At 39.9% G+C, this 19,507-nt stretch overlaps 1 protein-coding gene across 4 annotated transcripts in view; it reads left to right on the top strand.

Annotated features, from left to right (window-relative positions):
* Positions 1-19,507, top strand: part of pcgf5b (polycomb group ring finger 5b) — a 152,504-nt gene that overhangs the window by 117,086 nt on the left and 15,911 nt on the right. For all 4 annotated transcript variants that reach the window (XM_059947528.1, XM_059947530.1, XM_059947529.1 and 1 more), the window contains 2 exons: positions 1,997-2,095; positions 14,747-14,836. In XM_059947528.1, coding sequence (XP_059803511.1) covers positions 1,997-2,095; positions 14,747-14,836 — 189 coding nt within the window. The remainder of the gene's footprint in view (positions 1-1,996; positions 2,096-14,746; positions 14,837-19,507) is intronic.

Consider the following 19,507-nt stretch of genomic DNA (forward strand, 5'->3'; position numbering starts at 1 on the left):
CAGCTTTATTTAACAGTTCACTATTTAAAAGAGAATTAGTGGGAAGGTAAACAGGATATTGTATGTCATGGAGTGTAATTTAATTCCCCTTGGAGTTAAAATAATATTTACCAATGTGGGAGGAGGGAGGAATGGACTTGGTCAAAACAATGTTGAGAAATAGAGCAACATATAAAATACCAGAGAAACTCAGTGTTCTCAGCCCAAAACCTTGACTGTCCCCCCCCCCCCACCCATAGATGCGGCCTGACCCACTGCCTTCCTCCCAAGATTTAGTGAGCAACTCCAGATTCCAGTGTCAGCAGCCTGGCCAGACGATACTGGCTGTAATTGATATTTTTAATATATTTCAATTTAATGTCAGAGAAATGTATACAGTAAACATCCTGAAGTTCTATTTCTTTGCAAACATCCACAAAAACAGAGGAGTGCCCCAAAGAAAGAATGACTGTTAAATGTTAGAACCCCGAACCCCCCCACCTCCCCCATCCCACGCACAAGCAGCAGCAAAGCAACGACCCCCCCCCCACTCCCCACCAGCAAAAAAAGCGTCAGTACCCTCCACCGAGCACTCAAGCATGCAGCAAAGTATCCGTAGAGACACAGACTTGCAAAGGCTAGTCGTTCACCCAGTAATTCGACATACCGCAGGCTCTCTGTCTCTCTCTCTCTCTCTCCCTAATAAGGGAAAAGGTGGTGTCCCCGTTTCAAAGCAAGAGGGGAGACATAACAAAGCAACTCACCAATTTATGGTGTTAAAAGTCTGTTGCGTTGCTTTTTCTGAGCCCTGTGTCCAAAGATCTTGGGTCTCTGGGCACACAGCCAGCAGAGAGCGCGCTGCTTTCTATCTTCTGTGTACTCCCACGACACATCAGTTTTCTGCGGTGGCACCAATCTCGAATCTGCACACCTCCAGAGCCGTGAAAATCGGGCTTTCAGGCCACGTCCTTGGCATATTGAAAAGCAGCCAGCCGTGAGGCTCTGAGAGTGGGTCCCATTCCCGGAAAGAACCAAAGTCAGCGTGTAACTCCAGCTCAGGGTCTTTAAAAGAACCCTGGAAAGGGGAAAAAAAGATATTAAATATAGAAATGGAGCTGTTTCCAAAGATAGGAGCAAAGGAGTCACTGTTAGGCACCATCATCCTAAGCTCCACCCTCCTAAGCTGTTTTCCTCCATACCTTGTAAAAAGAGAAGTGTTTTAAAATCCCAGAGCTTTAAGCTTGATTCTGAAATTTTGGAGGTAAGCACAGGGTTCCATTCATGTATGTACAAGAGTTACTGTCGGAGTTTACACGCTAAGTAATGACCATTTACATGTAAGCATGTTTTACCAGATAGTCATTGAGTCATACAGCACAAAATCAGGCCCTTTGGGTCATCTAGTCCATACTGAACCATTAAGCTGCTTAGTCTCATCGATCTGCATCCGGACCATAGCCCTTCATACCCGTCCCATTCATGTAGATTTTGAATAAACAAAAATATTGATTTAAGAGCATGCATTTTTTTTATTCTAAGAGCTTTAGTAAGGCTTAATTAACTCTCATTTTCAGTGTTTACTTTGACTTCAAGATGTTGCAGTCGGATTATGCTGATGATACAATAACGTTTGATCCACTGATATCACCAGTGCAGTCAGTGACCAAGGGAGAACTTCAGCAGCTTTTGCATAGGTTTCATTCTTCTCATATTATCCATTAACATCAGTTCCCATGATATTTCTATCCAACAGAACTAAGCAACAAGAAGATATAACATTGTTACCCAAGTGGATAATTTAATTAGGTAATCTGAGACCACACACAATCAAAACAAAATGTTCTTCTTGTGAGTAACTTAAAATAATAGCATAATCAGCTTGAATATTTCTTGCTGCCATATGATGGAATATTTTGAACTTGACTTCAGTGTATGTAATTAACTGGAATCTGGACTGCAGTTTGCAATTTGCTAGTCTTAACTATTTCTTTTCTTACTTCCTGTCTGTTGTCAACAGGGCTTAATGAAGAAATTTATCCGCTGCTCAACGAGAGTCACAGTGGGAACTATAAAGAAATTTCTCAGTTTGAAATTAAAACTTCCTAGCACTTGTGAGGTGAGATTGCAAGATATAATCACCTAAATGGTGTGTGTGTGTGTGTGTGTGTGTGTGTTTCACACAAGAAGAAGACTGAATGGATGGCAGTGCAGACCATTTGTCTTATATGTCAATCAGTTTATGCAGATATACCCATGCTCTGACATTGACAATAACATGTCAGTTGGCTTCTTAAAATATTGTGTAATACAGTGTGTTAATATGTATTATGTCTGTAAACCAAGGATTACAACCCTTCTGTGATCAGACCTGTGTCCATGAACAGATCTTATCACTGGCCCTATACTTCGTCTGTGTTGTAATAACAGAAAGCAAAACATGTCAGTATGTAAATGTGTTTCGTCCTCATTACCTTCGGGTACTCTTGAGCCCAATAAAATTGAAGTAACATTCAATTATTGTTGGGCTTAGTGGCATTTTCTGATTTAGAAGAGAAGATTGGAAGTGAATCTGATGTCGGATGCAATCAGTGTATCTGTCAGTCTCTGTAAATTTACTTGGTGGCATTATTCAAATAAATGCAGTTTTTTGTATTGCCATGCTTAAAGATGCTCTAGCAATGATTTTTCATGCTAACCTAGGCTTAGGGAACATAGTGTCATGAGGAAAGCGAATATAGATAGATAGATGGATAGATAGATAATAACATGAACATGAGTTGCAGGGTGCTTGAAAGTGAGTCCATTGGTTGTGGAATCAGTTCAGAGTTGAGGTTGCGACTTCTCTACTTCTCAAAAGCCTGATGATAACTGCTCCCAAACCTGGTGGTGTGGGACCAAAGGCTCCTGTATCTCCGTCCCAATGGTAGCAGCAATAAGAGAGCATGGCCTGGATGGCAGAGGTCCTTGATGATGATGCTGCTTTCACGTGGCAGTGGTCCCTGTCAATTTCACTGCACGTGCAGTATTTCTCAGAGTAAGTGCCTGAGTACTTCAGGACTCCTTTGTAAATGTGAATGTTCCAGATCTGGTGGTTGACTTCAGACATTAATGTGGAACAAAACCTACTGAGATTCCCTAGCTTTTACACAGAAGAAATCTGGTCTCAGATCCACCGCATTTTTACACCTGGCGCAGAAAGCACAGGCTTCTTTCTTTGAATATGAAGATAGTGTTTTTGTGTCTTAATTACTTGAAAAAGAACTAAAGGATGTTGATTTTGTTTGCAATTATTTTTAGCATATCTTTAATTGAGGAGAGGATGACACCTCATTAATTCTGCTTTGTCTGTGTGGTGTTTATCTGAGTCTGTAGTGCCAGCCCTATACACAGGAATAAATCCATTCTGGAATCCACTCATTCCACACATTCCTTCCTTGTAACATTTATTACAGTAACACTTAAGGATGCAACAAAGATTAAATTCATTAATTTATTCTTGTACCAGTACGTTATTTGAAACAGAAATATTAAATACTTGAAGGTGAAAATGGATTGAAACTGAATAAACAGATTGGACTGAATTTCCCTTGATTCATTGCATGATCTTATAGTTTAATATGACTAGAGGAATTCATTTGACTTCTCGTTTTCCTCCATGTTTCATTTAGAATCCTTGGGCATTTTCTAAGAATATAGCAAAACACACCCGAGAAAATGGGTTGGATATCCTTGCAAACAAATACCATTTCCTATTTTTAACAAATTGTACTTACTTCATTCTCCAAGATTACTGCTACCACGTTTACATGATACAAAGAACTTTCCTATCATTGTAAGAACAAAACTGGGAACAGTTGTACTCACTAATACGCTGATACACTGGGAGGAGGGGTGAGGAAAATTTCACTGAAATGCTCAGGGTGCCTATTCTACACATCTGATGATAAAGCATGTTAACCCATTTTATTTTGACCTTTGGATGTAACAGTAAGTTTCCAACTTCAGTAGCATGATCAACTCCACTGCAAAGTGGTGAATCAAACAGGAATTTACTCTGCATATTTACCTGATGGTAGTTGGTAAAATGCCTTCTTTCCCAAAACATACTGGTGCAATTGCACACTGCCGTCATAGACAGCATCTTCACAGCAGTTACTGTCTGGTTTGGTGCGGCATCCTCTCACAATATATGAAAATTATGGCAAACTCTCAGGTCAGCAGTAAAGGTTATTGGCCTCAGTCTCCCATCACTGCAGAACTTGTATGTATCCGGGACAAAGAATCAGGCAGGAAAATTCATTGCAGACACTACCCACCCAGCAACCTGCCTTTTCCTAAAGCTCTCTTCTGGAAAACTCTAAAGGGCTATTAACACAGAAACTTCACACCATCTTAAAAGTTTCTTTTCCCAGGCAGTTAATCTGATCAACATCCATTCATGTTAGCCACCCTCATGCCCTGTATCTGTTACCTCAGCCACTGCACTGTGCAGTTCACATTGTAAGTACATGCTTGTATTTATGTATGTTATTCCATTTCTGTACTTTAACCTCTAATTTTATTTTTATATAATTCTTTATTCTTCATAATTGTTGAATGTTTTTTTTGTTTCATGTTCAGTCAACACACTACAGCAAATTCCTGTTACACATAAATGTATAGGGCAAGTAAAGTTAATGTTTGATCTTTGATCTTTATTCCTTCTGCAAGATAGGCTGAAATTGCAATGGGCCGTTCCATTGCTGACTTCCCAAGCTCTTGGTTTCTGAGCTCTGTCGTAATCACAATTGGAAGTTGCTAAGTTTTTGATTGGTAAGGGGGGTCATGATTGAATGACAGAGCAGACTCAATGGGCCAAATGCCCTAATTTTGATTCTGTGCTTTATGGTCTTAATTCATGACATTAAGATTTGCCTTGGCCTTTCATGTGAACTTCAATTATTAGACATCTCTGAACACAATCACAGAAGTTGAATACAAATTTTCTATCTCAGAGCTATCAAGTACAAAAATCTCATTAGATCTTAGATATGTATAATTAGCTGCCTTCTGTTAGAATGCATTGACTAGATTTGTATTCTTTAATACCATCTATTAATTTATAGCATCACCAATGATAGAACTTCTCTGCAATAATAAGCACTTAAGGCACTGCACATCATTGCCAAAGTCTGAGCACTGCCAAAAGCCAGGAATGAAGCTTCACCATGAACTATCTATGGAATAACACAGAGAGCTCTGTTATTAGCTTTGTCAGCCAGTGCAATATGGTGTAGCTAAAATTAGCTAAAACTTCATTCATGGAATTGGGGAAGGATGGGTGAAGGTCATGAGAGCTGGCAGTATTCCTGATGTTTCTCTTCAACATTCCACAGTCAAGTTTAACTCCATGTGAATCCTGGTAAATGTATTAAAAACGTCCTTTTGATAATGCTTGTGTTTTACAAAAAGTAATGCACTTACAAGTTCAGGGTTCAGCTGAGTTCATTGAATATCCATGTATGTTATTTGCTCTGTTTTTCTGAACTCTGTGATTCTGTGTGCGTTAGCAAGTAAATACACGAGGCTGCAAAGCCAACATAGCCATGATAAAATGTTGAGAGTTTCACAAAGCTTCAGCAACTGACTTTCTACTTTGCTGGCTCTAAGTGACAGGATGTTTGAGTGTGGACATGCCCCTCGAGTGTGGTCCACACAAGCTGCATCGAATTGTTGGTCAACAAGTCCCTATCCTTGGCATTTTATTATGCAACATCTCTAACATGTTGCAGTGTTCTTCCCTTTCACAATGCTCAGCTGTTGGCATATCTGCTCTGCCTTCTGGCCAGAACTCACAGCACCTGCCTTTGCTTTCAGCTTGACCATGGCCCACGAATCCCAGGAGTCTCACACTCTGAAACAAAACTCATTGTTCTGGTTTCTAGCAACCCAAACCTCTCTGTGTTATGTAGTGACTGCAGCTGAGCCCTCCTTCAAGTCAGGAGAACTTAGTATAAATGTTGCTTTAGAGTCTCAACTTTTGAATGCTTCACATGACTGCTCTACTTGCACCTTAGCCATCACCCTGTGTGCCAGTGTGACCCAGTGTCAGGCTGTAGGGACTGCTTATGACTTCAGTTTGCAAAGGAACAGTCAGTATGTTAGTATGTACTTGTTGCTACATTAATATTTGCACGAGGGAGAGTCCAAATGCCTCATTTGTTTTTAGGTGAGGTTGTATATCTATTTATGTTTTGTCCAGACAGATGAATACATACTTATATGAATACATTAATTTTACATCATGGTATCTTATTGTTGTTTTGTATATGGATACTAATTATTGAAGTTAATAAACATTTTCTGAGAGCAGTGGTCTTACTGCGTCTTCTGATGCTGATCCACTGAACCAGCATTCGAGAGCATGCTGCAGGTTCTCTGCCTCCAGCGCCCTGGAAATAGAGTCAGAATCAGGTTTATTGTCACTGAAATATGCCATGACACTTATTGTTGTGCAGCAGTGGTACAGTGCAAGACATACATATAATTTAATTTATAGTAATACCATAAGACGTAGGACCAGAATTAGACCACTCAGCTCAACCACTCCATCGAGGCTGATTTATTATCCCTCTCAACCCTATTCTCCTGCCTTCTCCCTGAAACCTTTGATGCCCTGACTGATCAAGAAGCGATCAACCTCTCCTTTAAAAATACGCAATGACTTGGCCTTCACAGCCATTCGTGGCGATGAGTTTCAGAGATTTACCACCCTCTGGCTAAAGAAATTCCCCATTATCTCTGTTCTAAGTGGATGTCCCATTATACTGAGACTGTGTCCTCTGGTCCTAGACTCTACCACATCACTTGCATATCCACTTTATCTAGGCCTTTCAATATTCAGTAGGTTTCATGGAGATCCCCCCCTCACTTTACTAAACCCAATCAAATACAGGCCCAGAGCTGGCAAATCGTCCTCATACCCCTTTATTGCCAGAATCATTTGCATGACACCTTGCCCTATTGTCCTGTTTATTATTTATTGTAATGTCTGCACTGTTTTTGTACACTTTATGCAGTTCTGTGTAGGTCTGTAGTCTAGTGTAGCTTTTGCTGTGTTGTTTTTTTTAACGTAGTTCAGTCTAGTTTTTGTACTGTGTCATGTAACACCATGGTCCTGGAAAACATTCTCATTTTTACTATGTGCTGTACCAGCAGTTATGGTCGAAATGACAATAAAAGTGACGACTTGATTTGATGAGCCTCCTCAGGACCTTCTCCAATGCCAACACATCTTTTCTTAGGTGGGGGGGCCCAAAACTGCCCATAAAACTCCAAGTGCAGCCTGATCCATGCCATAAAGCCTCAGTATTACGTCCTTGCTTTTATATTCCAGTCCTCTCAAAATGAATGTTAACATTGCATTTGCCTTTCTTACCACTGACTCAACCTGCAAGTTAACCTTCACGGAATTCTGCACAAGGACTCCCAACCCCCTTTGCACCTCTAATATTTGAATTTTCTCCTGCTTAGAAAATAGTCTATGCCTTTATTCCTTCTATCAGAGTGTATGACCATACTCTTCCCCACACTATATTCCGCCTGCCACTTCTTTGCCCATTCTCCAATCCATTTAAGTCCTTCTGCAGACTCCTTGTGTCCTCACCACCACCTGCCCCTCCACCTATCTGTATTATCTGAAAACTTGGCCATAACACCATCAATTCCATCATCCAAGTCACTGACATATAAAGTTAAGAGAAGTGGTGCATCACCAGTCACCGACAGCCAACCTGAATAGGTCCCCTTTATTCCCACTCTTTGCCTCTTGCCAGTCAGCCAGTTTTTTTCATCTTTCCTGTAATACCGTGGGCACTTATCTTGATAAGCAGCCTTATATGTGGCAGCTTGTCAAGGGCCTTCTGAAAATTCAGGTAAACGACATTCACTAATTCTCCTTTGTCTGTCCTGCATTACTTCCTCAAAGCATTCCAACAGATTAGTTAGGCAAGACTTTCCCTTCATGCTGACTTTGGCCGACTTTATCAAGCACCTCCATGTACCCAAAACCTCTTCCTTAATAATGGACTCCAGCATCTTCCCAAGCACTGAAGTCAGGCTAACTGGCCTATCATTTCCTTTCTTCTGTCTCCTTCCCCTCTTAAAGAGGAGTGACATTTGCCACTTTCCAGTCCTCCGGAACCATTCCAGAACCTAGTGATTCTTGAAAGATCATTACTAATGCCTCCACAATCTCTTCAGCTACCTCTTTCAGAACCCTGGGTTGTAGTCCATCTGGTCCAGGTGACTTACCTATCTTCAGAAATTTCAGATTCCCAAGGACCTTCTCCTTAGTAATAGCAACTACTCTCACTTTTACTTCCTGGCATCCTCAAAATTCTGGTAGGATTCTGCTTGCATCTTCCACAGTGAAGACACAATTAATACTTATTAAGTTATTTCTTTGTCCCCATTACTATATTTTCATCATTTTCCAGCAGTTCCATATCCACTTTCACTTCTCTTTTACTCTTTATAATCTGATTAAACTTTTGGTATCCTTTTTTATATTATTGGCTAACTTAACTTCGTGCTTCATCTTTTCTCTCATTTTTTTTTAGCTATCTTTTGTTGGTTTTCAAAAGCTTCCCAATCCTCTAACTTTCCACAAATTTTTGCTATATTATATGCCCTCTCTTTTGTTTTTATACTTTCTTTGACTTCCCTTGTCAGCCACAGTTGTCTGTCTCATTTGGAACACTTCTCCATCTTTGGGTTGTATATATCCTGCGCTTCCTGAATTGCCCACAGGTACTCCAGCCATTGCTGTTCTGCCATCATCCCTTCTAGTGTTCATCATCCAATCAACTTCGATCACCTCCTCTCTCATGCCTCTGGATGACGGCCACTGTCAGTCAGAGTGGACCATGGATATTGCATCCTAGCTGTCTTACACAAGCCTGGGCAGTACAATATGGAGAGCAAGCTGGTGCCCATGTAGCAAGCTCCACCTCTCCATGCATCTGATGAACACAAAGGAACAGCAGAGGCCGATGCAGTTTGGTACCAGTAGCGTCGCAGGAGATGCTAGTCAGCATTGAACTTAATATAGGTTTGCCTTAGTGACTCAGCTCCAGACTTTTCCCTCGAGGTTTACTCCTGAAGCCTCCCCCAAGAGTGGGTATAGCCGCAAGACAGCGGAGGTTTGAAATCAGTTTTCCTTCTCCTAGGTGAGCTTTCAACAACGGCTGATGAGCCCCATCTGCCCAAAGCGACTGGATTTACGAGATCAGTAACCCACCGTTACCCCTTCTCCTGTCAGTATAAGCAGATTCTCCAGGCTTAGTGGCTAAACCACACGTGAAAGCCAGGAGCTATACTTGGTTGTCAGAGGCTATTTGAGGTGCAGACCATTGAGAGCATTTAATAGATAGTGGGAGCTTGTCCGCATGACCACCCCTGGCTATAACAACCTGAAGGAACCAATTTCCTTTACTCTGCGGTAATACTGATACATCTGACTTTATCTTCTCCCTTTCAAATGGCAGGGTAAATTCTAATATAATCACTCTCTCCTAAGGATTCCTTTACCTTAAGCTCCCTAATCAACTCTGGTTCATTACATAGCACCCATCTAGAACTGCCTTTCCTCTAATGGGCTGAAGCACAAGCTGTTCTGCAAAGCCAACACATAGACATTCTACAAGTCTCGTCTCTTAGGATCCAGAACTTACCTGATTTTCCCAAATTACCTGTATATTGAAATTCCCAATGATTATCGTAACATGACCCATATTACTTGCCTTTTCTAACTCCCGTTGTAATTTTATCCCACATCCTTGCTGCTGTTCAGGGGCTTGTATCTAACTCCCATCAGGGTCTTTTTACCTTTGCAGTTTCTTAACTCTACCTACAAGGATTCTACATCATCTGATCCTATGTCACCTCTTTCTAATGATTTGATTTCACCTTTTACCAACAGAGCCACCCCACCCCATCTGCCTACCTGCCTGTCCTTTTAATACAATGTATATCCTTGGATATTAAACTCCCAACTTTGATCTTTCCGCCACGACTCAGTGATACCCACAACCTGTCCATTTCTAACTGCACTACAAGATCATCTACCACATTGCAGTTACTGTGTGCATTCAAATACAACACCTTCTGTCCGGTGTTATCACCATTTTTGATTTTGCCCCCAAATTACAATTCAACTTATCCCATGGACTGCAATTTTGCCCTCTCATCTTCCTATTTTTCCTCACAGTCTCACTACACAATGCTTAGAATTGTATACCAAATGCCCCATCCTCAGCTCTATCACTCATTTCCCATATCTATGCCAAGTTAGATTAAACTCTTCTCAGCAGCTGTAGCAAACCTGCCCGCAAGGATATTGGTCCCCTTGTGTTTAGGTCTTTGTACAGATCATACCTTCTCCAGAAGAGATCGCAAAATTCCAGAATTCTGAAACCCTTCTCCCTGCACCGCTCCCTCAGCTGCTCATTTATCTGCACTATCATCCTATTCCTGCCCTGACTAGCACGTGACACTGGGAGTAATCCAGAGATTGCTACCTTGGAAATCCTTCTCTTCAGCCTCTCCCCTAACTCCCAATACTCACTGTACAGGACTTCTTCCCCATTTCTACCTATGTCATCGGGACTAATGTGCACCACAATCTCTGGCTACTCATCCTCCCTCTTGAGAATCTTCTGAGACATTCTGGACCCGAGCAACTTGGAGGCAACACTTCATCCTCATTGTGGCTTTACTTTTGCGGTCACAGATCATCTGCTGTTCGTCCCACTCTAACTATCAAGTCTGCTATCACTATCACACTGCCTAACTTTGCCCTTCCCAGCTGAGCCTCAGAGATGGCCAGAATACCACTGGTCTGGCTGCTGCTGCTGTGCTCTGATAGATTATCTCACCTTCCCCCCCCCCCCCCACCCACCAACAGTATCCAGAGGGGTATACATATTGCTGAGGGGAATGTCCATAGGGGAACCCTGCACCAACTGCCTTCTCTCCTTACTTTTCCTGGTGGTCATCTACCCACTATCAGGAATTTTAAAATTTAATAAGTAGTGAAAAAGTTCAAAAAGAGAGAATAATTTTGAGGTAGTGTTCATGGGTTCGTTGGTTGTTCAGAACAACTGGACAGAGGGGAAGAAGCTGTTCCTAAAACATTAAGTGTGTGTATTCAGGTCCCTGTATCTCATTTCTGATGGTTGCAGTGAGAAGCAGGCATGTCCTGGGTGGTGGGGTTCTCAGTGATGGATGCTGCCTTTTTGAAGTATCACATTTTGAAGATGTCGTCGATGGTGGGGCAGCTAATGCCCATGATGTAGCTGGCTGAGTTTACAACCCTCTGTCCTGTGCAATAACCCCTCCTTACCAGACAGTGATGCAAACAATGAGAATGTTCTCCATGATACATCGGTAGAAATCTGCTAGGGGCTTTGGTGACATACCAAGCTTCCTCAAACTCCGATTGAAATATAGCCACTGATTTGCCCTCTTCATAATTGCATCAGGATGTTGAGCCCAGCATAGATCTTCTGAGCTGGTGACACCCAGGGACACTGGCAGTCTTTTGCAGATCTCTTCTTTCTACAGTCCAACAAATGGTGCAGATTTGTCTTAAACAGTTTTCTTTGATCACAACACTTTATTTATAGAAAATACTGCTAATCCAGTTCATTGGTTTATTGGTGATTTGGATGGCGGGGGTGGGGGAGCTGTGTGGCTTTAGTTGTTGCCTGGACCAGGTCCTCGTACTGCGTCATTGCCTTTTACAGCCACCAAGGGGAGGAGGTGGTGTGGGAGAGAACAGGGGCACCGCTGGTGTACTGGAATCTGCACTAGGTGGGAGGCTAGCCCCTGCTGACCAGCTCTTCCATTCGTGCTGCCCCCCAGTGTTCACTCTCTGGAAGCAAGCTTTGCAGCTGGCTCGGTGCGAGATGAGGAAATGCTGCGTGTTCTTGCAGAAACGTGGCTCCTTGACAAGATCTGTGCACCATGAATCTTCAGGCCATGACTCTCAGGACTTAGGCTAATATTATTTTCTTAAGGTATTTGTTATCATAACTATATGTGTTAACTCTATGCACTGTGTTCTGCACCTTAACCCCAGAGGAACACTTTCATTTTGCAATATGTGTGTATGACTGAATGACTATTGAGCTTGAACGTGAACTTGAATTGCATCCAGCAAGATTTCCACATTTCTCTTCTGGAGCTGAGGGTGAAGGTACTTTTGCGTGTTACACGAGCAAAAGCATGCTACTTACTACAGTATGTGTATAGTGATGCTGAGCTGGCCTCTTTAAGGACTAACCTACGTAACTCGGCTGCTGGAGAACAGCTGGCAGACACTTGGCTTTGGAATGATAATGCTGCTTCATTGTGTTGCCTACATGTCAGCATTTGGCATTTCAAAACACAACAGTATGATTTTTAAATGCCAGCAATTAATTATTGCAATGGAATTGGTACCTCCATCTCTGTTACAGTACATGCTAAACATAATACAATGTTTTAGTAATAAATTTGAATGGTATTTGTGGTGAATTACATATACTGTCTGGACACGCCCCCTGCTGACTGCTCCTGTGGCTCCTCCCACAGACCCCGGTATAAAGGCGATTGAGGCCTGAGCCCGGCCTCAGTCTCCAGGATGTAGTATGGTGGTCAACTACTGCTTGTTCTTTCTTCCAGTCAATAAAAGCCGATATCTCGCCTTCACGTCTCAGAGAAAGTTATTGATGGTGCATCAGTATTCAATATCTAAGCTGGTATTTTTTCCCAAAGAGGAGGAGGGGATCTTCTGTAGAGTCCATGTAGATTATAAAAATTGCATTACATTTTTATAAATTTCTGTAGTGCCCATGAAGTTTATAAAACAACGAGGAAGCTCAGTCCTCACAGAGGGATCAGAGATGGAGAGAGTGAGCGATTTCAAGTTACTGGGTGTTAGTATCTCTGAGGACCTAACCTGGTCCCAACATTTTGATGCAGCTATAAAGAAGGCAAGACAGCGGCTATATTTCATTCGGTGTTTAAGGAGGTTTGGTATGTCACCTAAAACATCTGAAAATTTCTGCAGATGTACTGTAGAAAGCTTTCTGACTGGCTGCATCACCATCTGCTGTGGAGGAGGGGCTATGCACAGGATCAAAGGAAGCTGCAGAGTTGTAAAATTAGTCAGCTTCATCATGAGTGTTAGAGCGTGTAGTATGCAGGACATCTTCATGGAGCGGTGCTTAACGTAAATCTAACCCGACATATGCCGGTGATATTAAACCTGATTCTGATTTAGTTATATAAATGAAGTTGCAAATGAATGCATAAGGTTAAATTTAACTTGGGCTGTTCTTGTTCCTTTGGTGTTCTGTAATCAGTCTTGTTTTTTGTTTCTTTCAAACAGTTTGGGATTAATCTCTGATGTTCTTTTCTTTAAACTTGATTAATTTAATACAATAAACCTTGCTCCTTTTTGACATGTGGGTCAGATTTTAATTGGAAAGAGTGTTCATGTTATGCAGTATTCAGCAAACTTTTGATTACATATATTGAAATTGAAAATATTTGTCAGTAAGAAACTTTTGTTCATATCATCCAATATAAAATTAAAGCCTACACAGGTTTTCAGTCGAAAACTATTAATTTGCTGTGTTAGGCAAAGAATGACACATCGAAAAAAATACCTAATTACTCAGTATCTGAAAACGCAAAGATTATTAGTACCAGAAGGAGGAAGAGAGGGAGGGGTATAAACAGAGTAAAGCATGCAAAGTGCAACCACTGAAAATCACAAAGTAAGACATTGTATGTAAGGTTTTATTAAACAGCAGAATTCTGCCTGCTTTAGAGGAATCACAGTACAGTTTGTCAATGTAACCCTTAAGATTTCCAGTGCTTTTTAGTTGACTGTTAAGCGGAGGAATTTTAAATATAATTAATTAATTGGCAAGTGCTTTGGAGGTAGTTCCCCTTTGGTACTGCGATTTAATTAAAAGTTGGGCAAAGCAGTTCCTGAATTTACAATGACAGATTGGGAGCATTTCCTAAAAAAAACTGAAGATGTTGTTTTCACATTCACCATGTCACACAATAGTTCAACAAAAATCAGGTGAACAATTAGCTTGATCGAGAATTAACTTTTTTATTGTGAAGTTACAGTTCTTGAACTGTAACCTATGTTGCAAAAGACCACCTTCTGGTAAAAATGCTAACATTGTTTGTCAAGCCTCACACAACCTGATAATAATTGCTAGTAGTGAAGGATCACTGCATAATGTATTTACTTAATGAGCCATTAAGTGAGACATACGAATAAACAGTTTTTAGACTAGATGATTTTGAAAACATAAACAAAATAATAACCACAAAATGGAACATTTTAAGAAGGTATGGTGACATTGACTCGCAATGCCCATTGATTCTCTTCAACTATTGCTTTCAATTCCAATATAAAGAAAAGGGATGCAATTGGTGGTCAGGACTGAACACCAGAGAATAATTGGTTCTGTTAACTTGAACTTGATCTTGTTTGGATTATTTGGTTTATGTGTTTGGATGATATAAGCAGTAGATTGGAGTGTCTTCATTTCTCTGTAAGTGATAACTCATAAATCAAACTTTCATTCTCAAAAAACAACATTTACAATTTTTCATTTTGAGGGTCAGTGGTTGATGAACAAAATTACTTCTTTTAGTTAGAAATTGAAAACTATTTATGTAATATAACAATATACTGACTTTTGTTTTCTTCCCAAAGCTGGATGTTCTATGCAATGGGGAAATTATGGGGAAGGATCATACCATGGAATTCATATATATGACTAGATGGAGACTCAGAGCTGAAAATGTAAGTATACATATCTAGTTTTATGTTAATTTAGTTTAGTATATATTCTTATTTGAATACTAGTTTCTTATCATTGATAGGTGGGAGAAATAAAGTTTGTGAATCACTTTAATGTCAATGTGAACTATGAATTTCATGTTTCATCGGAGAACGTATCACGAACTACTGTTTCCTTTTTATATATGCAAAATATTAACTCTTTCTGAATAAATAAGTTCGATATCTAAGTGTGACCGTTAACCCAAGAGATCTGTAGCCCTAGGTTTTCCACTGGTAGGTGCAATACTTTTACAGAAGAGCACCAGTATTATTTAATTGTCTCACCAAAGTCCATATGATTAACTTACAACATTGTTAGGAATACGGAAAGAACCCCAGCTTTATGCTGCCTACTTGTATTTTTGATTTCAGCACACAGGCAATTTAGTTTGATGGTTCAATGCATCTGCAAGTTCAGTATTGTGACAGTACTGGATTTCTAGCATCTGCAGATTTTCTCATGTTTGTGTTCAGTATTCCGACAGGCAAGCTCCAGTTAATGCTAAACTCTACTGCTTATGCTTTTTATTGGGAAATCGCATTGTGTCTGGAGCAAGTGCACTTAGTTTGTGAGCAAAATGATTTTGACCTTCAGTATGTTGTTGCTGGAGGAAAGACAGTTGGACTGCTGTGCCAACCCACAAGTTCCTTTGCATAGTATAATTAATGCCCATGAGAATGGTCTCCCAGTTTAAAAGTGAATCAGCATGACAACATTCTGACCTCCCACTGAAGTATCCAGTCATTAGGTAGCTCTTGCAAGTGATGCAAAGCAAGTTACAAATTGGACCATCAGAGTGATCCAAACAGAAGTTGATTTTGCTTTGGAAAAACCTACACAAATGCCCTGTTTTGAGGCCCAACAAAGTTCACATCTGGGTTCTCTGTAGCAAATTTCAAGTATGACATTGCACTGTGGCAACTTGGAACAGGCCCATTATTGCACTTTCTATGCATTTGAAAAGATATGTGAAAGGTTATAATGTAAAGTGGGACTGGTGAAAATAACAGCTTCATACTTATGGCATCTGCTGTTTGTAACTCAGCAGAAATTCTGAGTTTATGGGAAAATGGGAGGTGAGAATGAGGATCAGGAATGATGAGACAGTACTCTGTAGCGGTTTCTGCCCCACCAAAGCGTATTCTGGTAACAGCCAGCATAATCTCATTCCAGATATCACAGGGCATGTGTGGACAACTTCTGCTGAATCTGGTTTTGCAAATCTTGACCTTAAAGGAAGGATGAATGTTGTGTGATCTAATGAAAGAAAGACCTACATTTACACATGTAGACAGAAACGATTGCTTTAGTTACCTGTATAATTATTAGTTTAATTAGTTTAGCACAACATCATGGGCTGATGGGTGTGATTCTGTGCTGTATTGTTCTGTGTACAGAAAATATACAACGGCCACTCCTGATTTATTTCACTTGAAGTAAGTGGGGTGGGACGTTTGAACCCATAATATGATGCCTCAAACATGGTACCAACCTAGATATACAGTAATTAGATCATAAAATCATAAGAAATTGGGCAGAACAGGGCTATTTGACCCATCGAGTCTGTACTGCCATTCCAACATGGCTGATTTATTATCCCTCTCATTGTATCCTTAAATTTTAAGCTCCTAACAATTACCTTCTTTCATTCACAACTCAGTGATGCTCACAATGTCATGCCTGCCAATTTTTAACTGTACTACAAGATCAGTATACTGCATGCATTCAAATGTAACATCTTCAGTCCTGTGTTCATCACCCTTTTCAATTTTGCTCACCCATGTTACTGAAAGTCCTATCCCTTTCTGAACTTTTTGAATTTTTATTTAGAGACTTTCTATTTAGAGACTTTCATAATTTGTTTTATTGCAGCAAAAGATCAAGTGTAATTCAGTAATGTACTACAGTGAAAGATAAATTGTATTTTAATGCTATGTTATAGATATATCTACAGTAATTCAGTGTTATATTACAGTGAGTGCTATTATCATCCCGTGGTAGATTTCAGGTATTTGGAGAAAAATTGACCAAAGTCAACATGGACAAGGTAGGCCTCAATGCAGAAAATAGCATTTGATTAAAGACAGGAGACTATGAGGACAATTCTGGGCACCTGGACAATGATGACTGAAGTTTTCTGCTTTTGTGATGCAGGACTTTTTTTAACATTGGTAAGGTGGTTGATTCAGATGAGTGGAAATGCAAAGGGAATAAAATGGTGACATAAATTATTTGGAGCATATGTAATAGAATGAGGAATAAATTCAACGTGCATGAAGCCATGTTGACTCTGCTTGATTAGATTATGATTTTCCAACTGTGCTGCTCTAACTTCTTTAATAATAGATTCTAATATTTTTCCAACAACAGATGTAAAGCTAGTTAGACAATAGTCGCCTGCTGTTTGCTGCCCTCTTTGAATAAGGGGTGTCACATTAGCAACTTTCTTCAGACTCTACGGGATTTTGGAAGATTGTAACCCATGTGTCCACCATTTTGCTTTACTTACTTTAGGATCCCAAGATGTAAGCCATGCCTTGTGTTTAGATCTATAAATACACCCCATGAAATTTCTGTAGTAAGAGTAATGGTATTTAAATTCATTACTAGCATTTTTCAGTATTAGTGGGATATTCATGACATCTTCTGCTGTAAAGATAAAAGCAAAATAACTGCTTAACTACTCTGCCAGCTCCTCCTGATAGATATACGGAATATATATATGATATATAGCTGCCATACAGAACTAAGAATCTTGAGGCAGTACATTCAAGTCTCTCCATGCCAAGGATGTTCAATAAGTATGCAATCCATAACCTATACCTGGTCAGAGGATATTAGTTTTGCTACCTGAAATTTCTAAGCTATTTTGCTCAGAATTGCATCCTGCAGACAACTTGTGTTTTTACCATAGACAATATCCCCATCAGAAGACAACGTTAAGTTGTCAAACTTTTAGATATGTTCCAAATAATTTGTGAAAACATCTGTCACAGTTTGGAGGGCAGATTGAATCAAGGAATTAGAGATTAAGGATTGGAAGGTTTTTTAGGAGTTGTTTCTCCTCTTTCTTACATGGATATTCTTGCTGTATTTCACCATCTTTTTGCCAATGGGGATTCTTTATATTTAACCAGTAACCACTAGTTCTAGATTCTTCCATCAGTCCTCAGGATTGTATACTTCAGAAGGAAGAGCACTTTGAAAACCAGCATGTTTCAAGTTGTAGAGGAGAGGCAGGACAGAGAACGAAAGGTGTGTATGTGATTGGGTGAATAGTGAAAGTTGTGATGCCCGTGGAGAACACAATGATGAGTTGTTAATTGGAGCTGATCTATCCAGCGGAGAGGATGAAGAATGAGGACATGGGGCGAGGAGGATGACAATAATGCAGGAACAGTGAGATATGGCTCACTGCAGTTGCTGTAAATTTGAAATAAAAGAGAAAACCTAGAACTCCCAACAAGTTATACAGCAATGCTGTGGAGACAAAGTCTGAGTCAACATTACAGGTCGAGAAGCCTTTCGTCAATTCTGGGATAAAATGGCAAGGCTGTTTATCTGAAATTGTAACATTCAATGATGAGTCTTGAAGGCAATATCATGCCCAGTTGGAAGAGTTGATGCTTTTCTGTGAGTTTAATAACAAGATTTTATCTGTCTGTTTATCTATTATTTTCCAAAATAAGTAGACAAATCTTTTTATTAATAAAGAATTTTATCTTTAAAGCAAAGTAGTACTCCATTATTAAGGTTATTCTGTGTTGATTTTTTATTGACATTCATTTATTTCATTTTAGTTTTGTGTAATCCATCTTCAATACCTAGTCAGGTGGTGAGATGGTGTGCCTGAAGTTTATATAACAAGCCTTTTCCATCCTCTCTCAGCTAGCACCAGGGAGTATTTTTCAATTTCTTTCTGCCTTAAACTATTGCTAGGACTCCCAGTAGTACTATCTCCTTTCAGCTTAAGATGGATCTGACTGCCAAAGCAATACAAACTGAAAGCTCAAATGATCTATGGCCGCAAGGGCATAGTTCTCGTGGTCATAATTTTGGAGTACTTTGCGGCCTAGTATGAAAGTGTCATTGTGGTGATGGATTATGGCGCGATGAGATTATTTGAAAGAGGCGATCCATGAAAGGACTTGTTTCATTTTTGGAGGAGATTAAGGAAGTTTCATCTTTCAAATGCATATTTATATTTGAAGATATAAATATCTAATTGCAGCTGTTCATCACAATTATGAATTTATTCTAAGCACAAAAATCCTTTATTTATTGTTTATAACTGTTGGCTGATGCAAAAAGCAATGGTGTATGTGTCTAAGAATGCATGACCCTGTCAGATTATAAAACGCTATGCATCCTTCCTAGGAGATCTTTTTTTTATCAGATAAAGAGTAAGGAGAAATTTATTCTGTTTGAATGCTTTAAAGCTATTTGAAAAGTGGATTTCTGAGTTTCTGTTATTTCATTGTTGATAGGCGATTGTTGCTATTATTTGGAATATCTGAGATTAGAATGAATGATGCAGGATAGAAGGAGCCAATTTATTACATTGTATCAGTTCCCTTTGCTGCATTATTAGTGTTTATTACTTCCATGTGTCATTGGCTTTCTCTCCTCCA

Source organism: Hypanus sabinus, chromosome 22 (assembly GCF_030144855.1).
Source record: "Hypanus sabinus isolate sHypSab1 chromosome 22, sHypSab1.hap1, whole genome shotgun sequence".
NCBI lineage: Eukaryota > Metazoa > Chordata > Chondrichthyes > Myliobatiformes > Dasyatidae > Hypanus > Hypanus sabinus.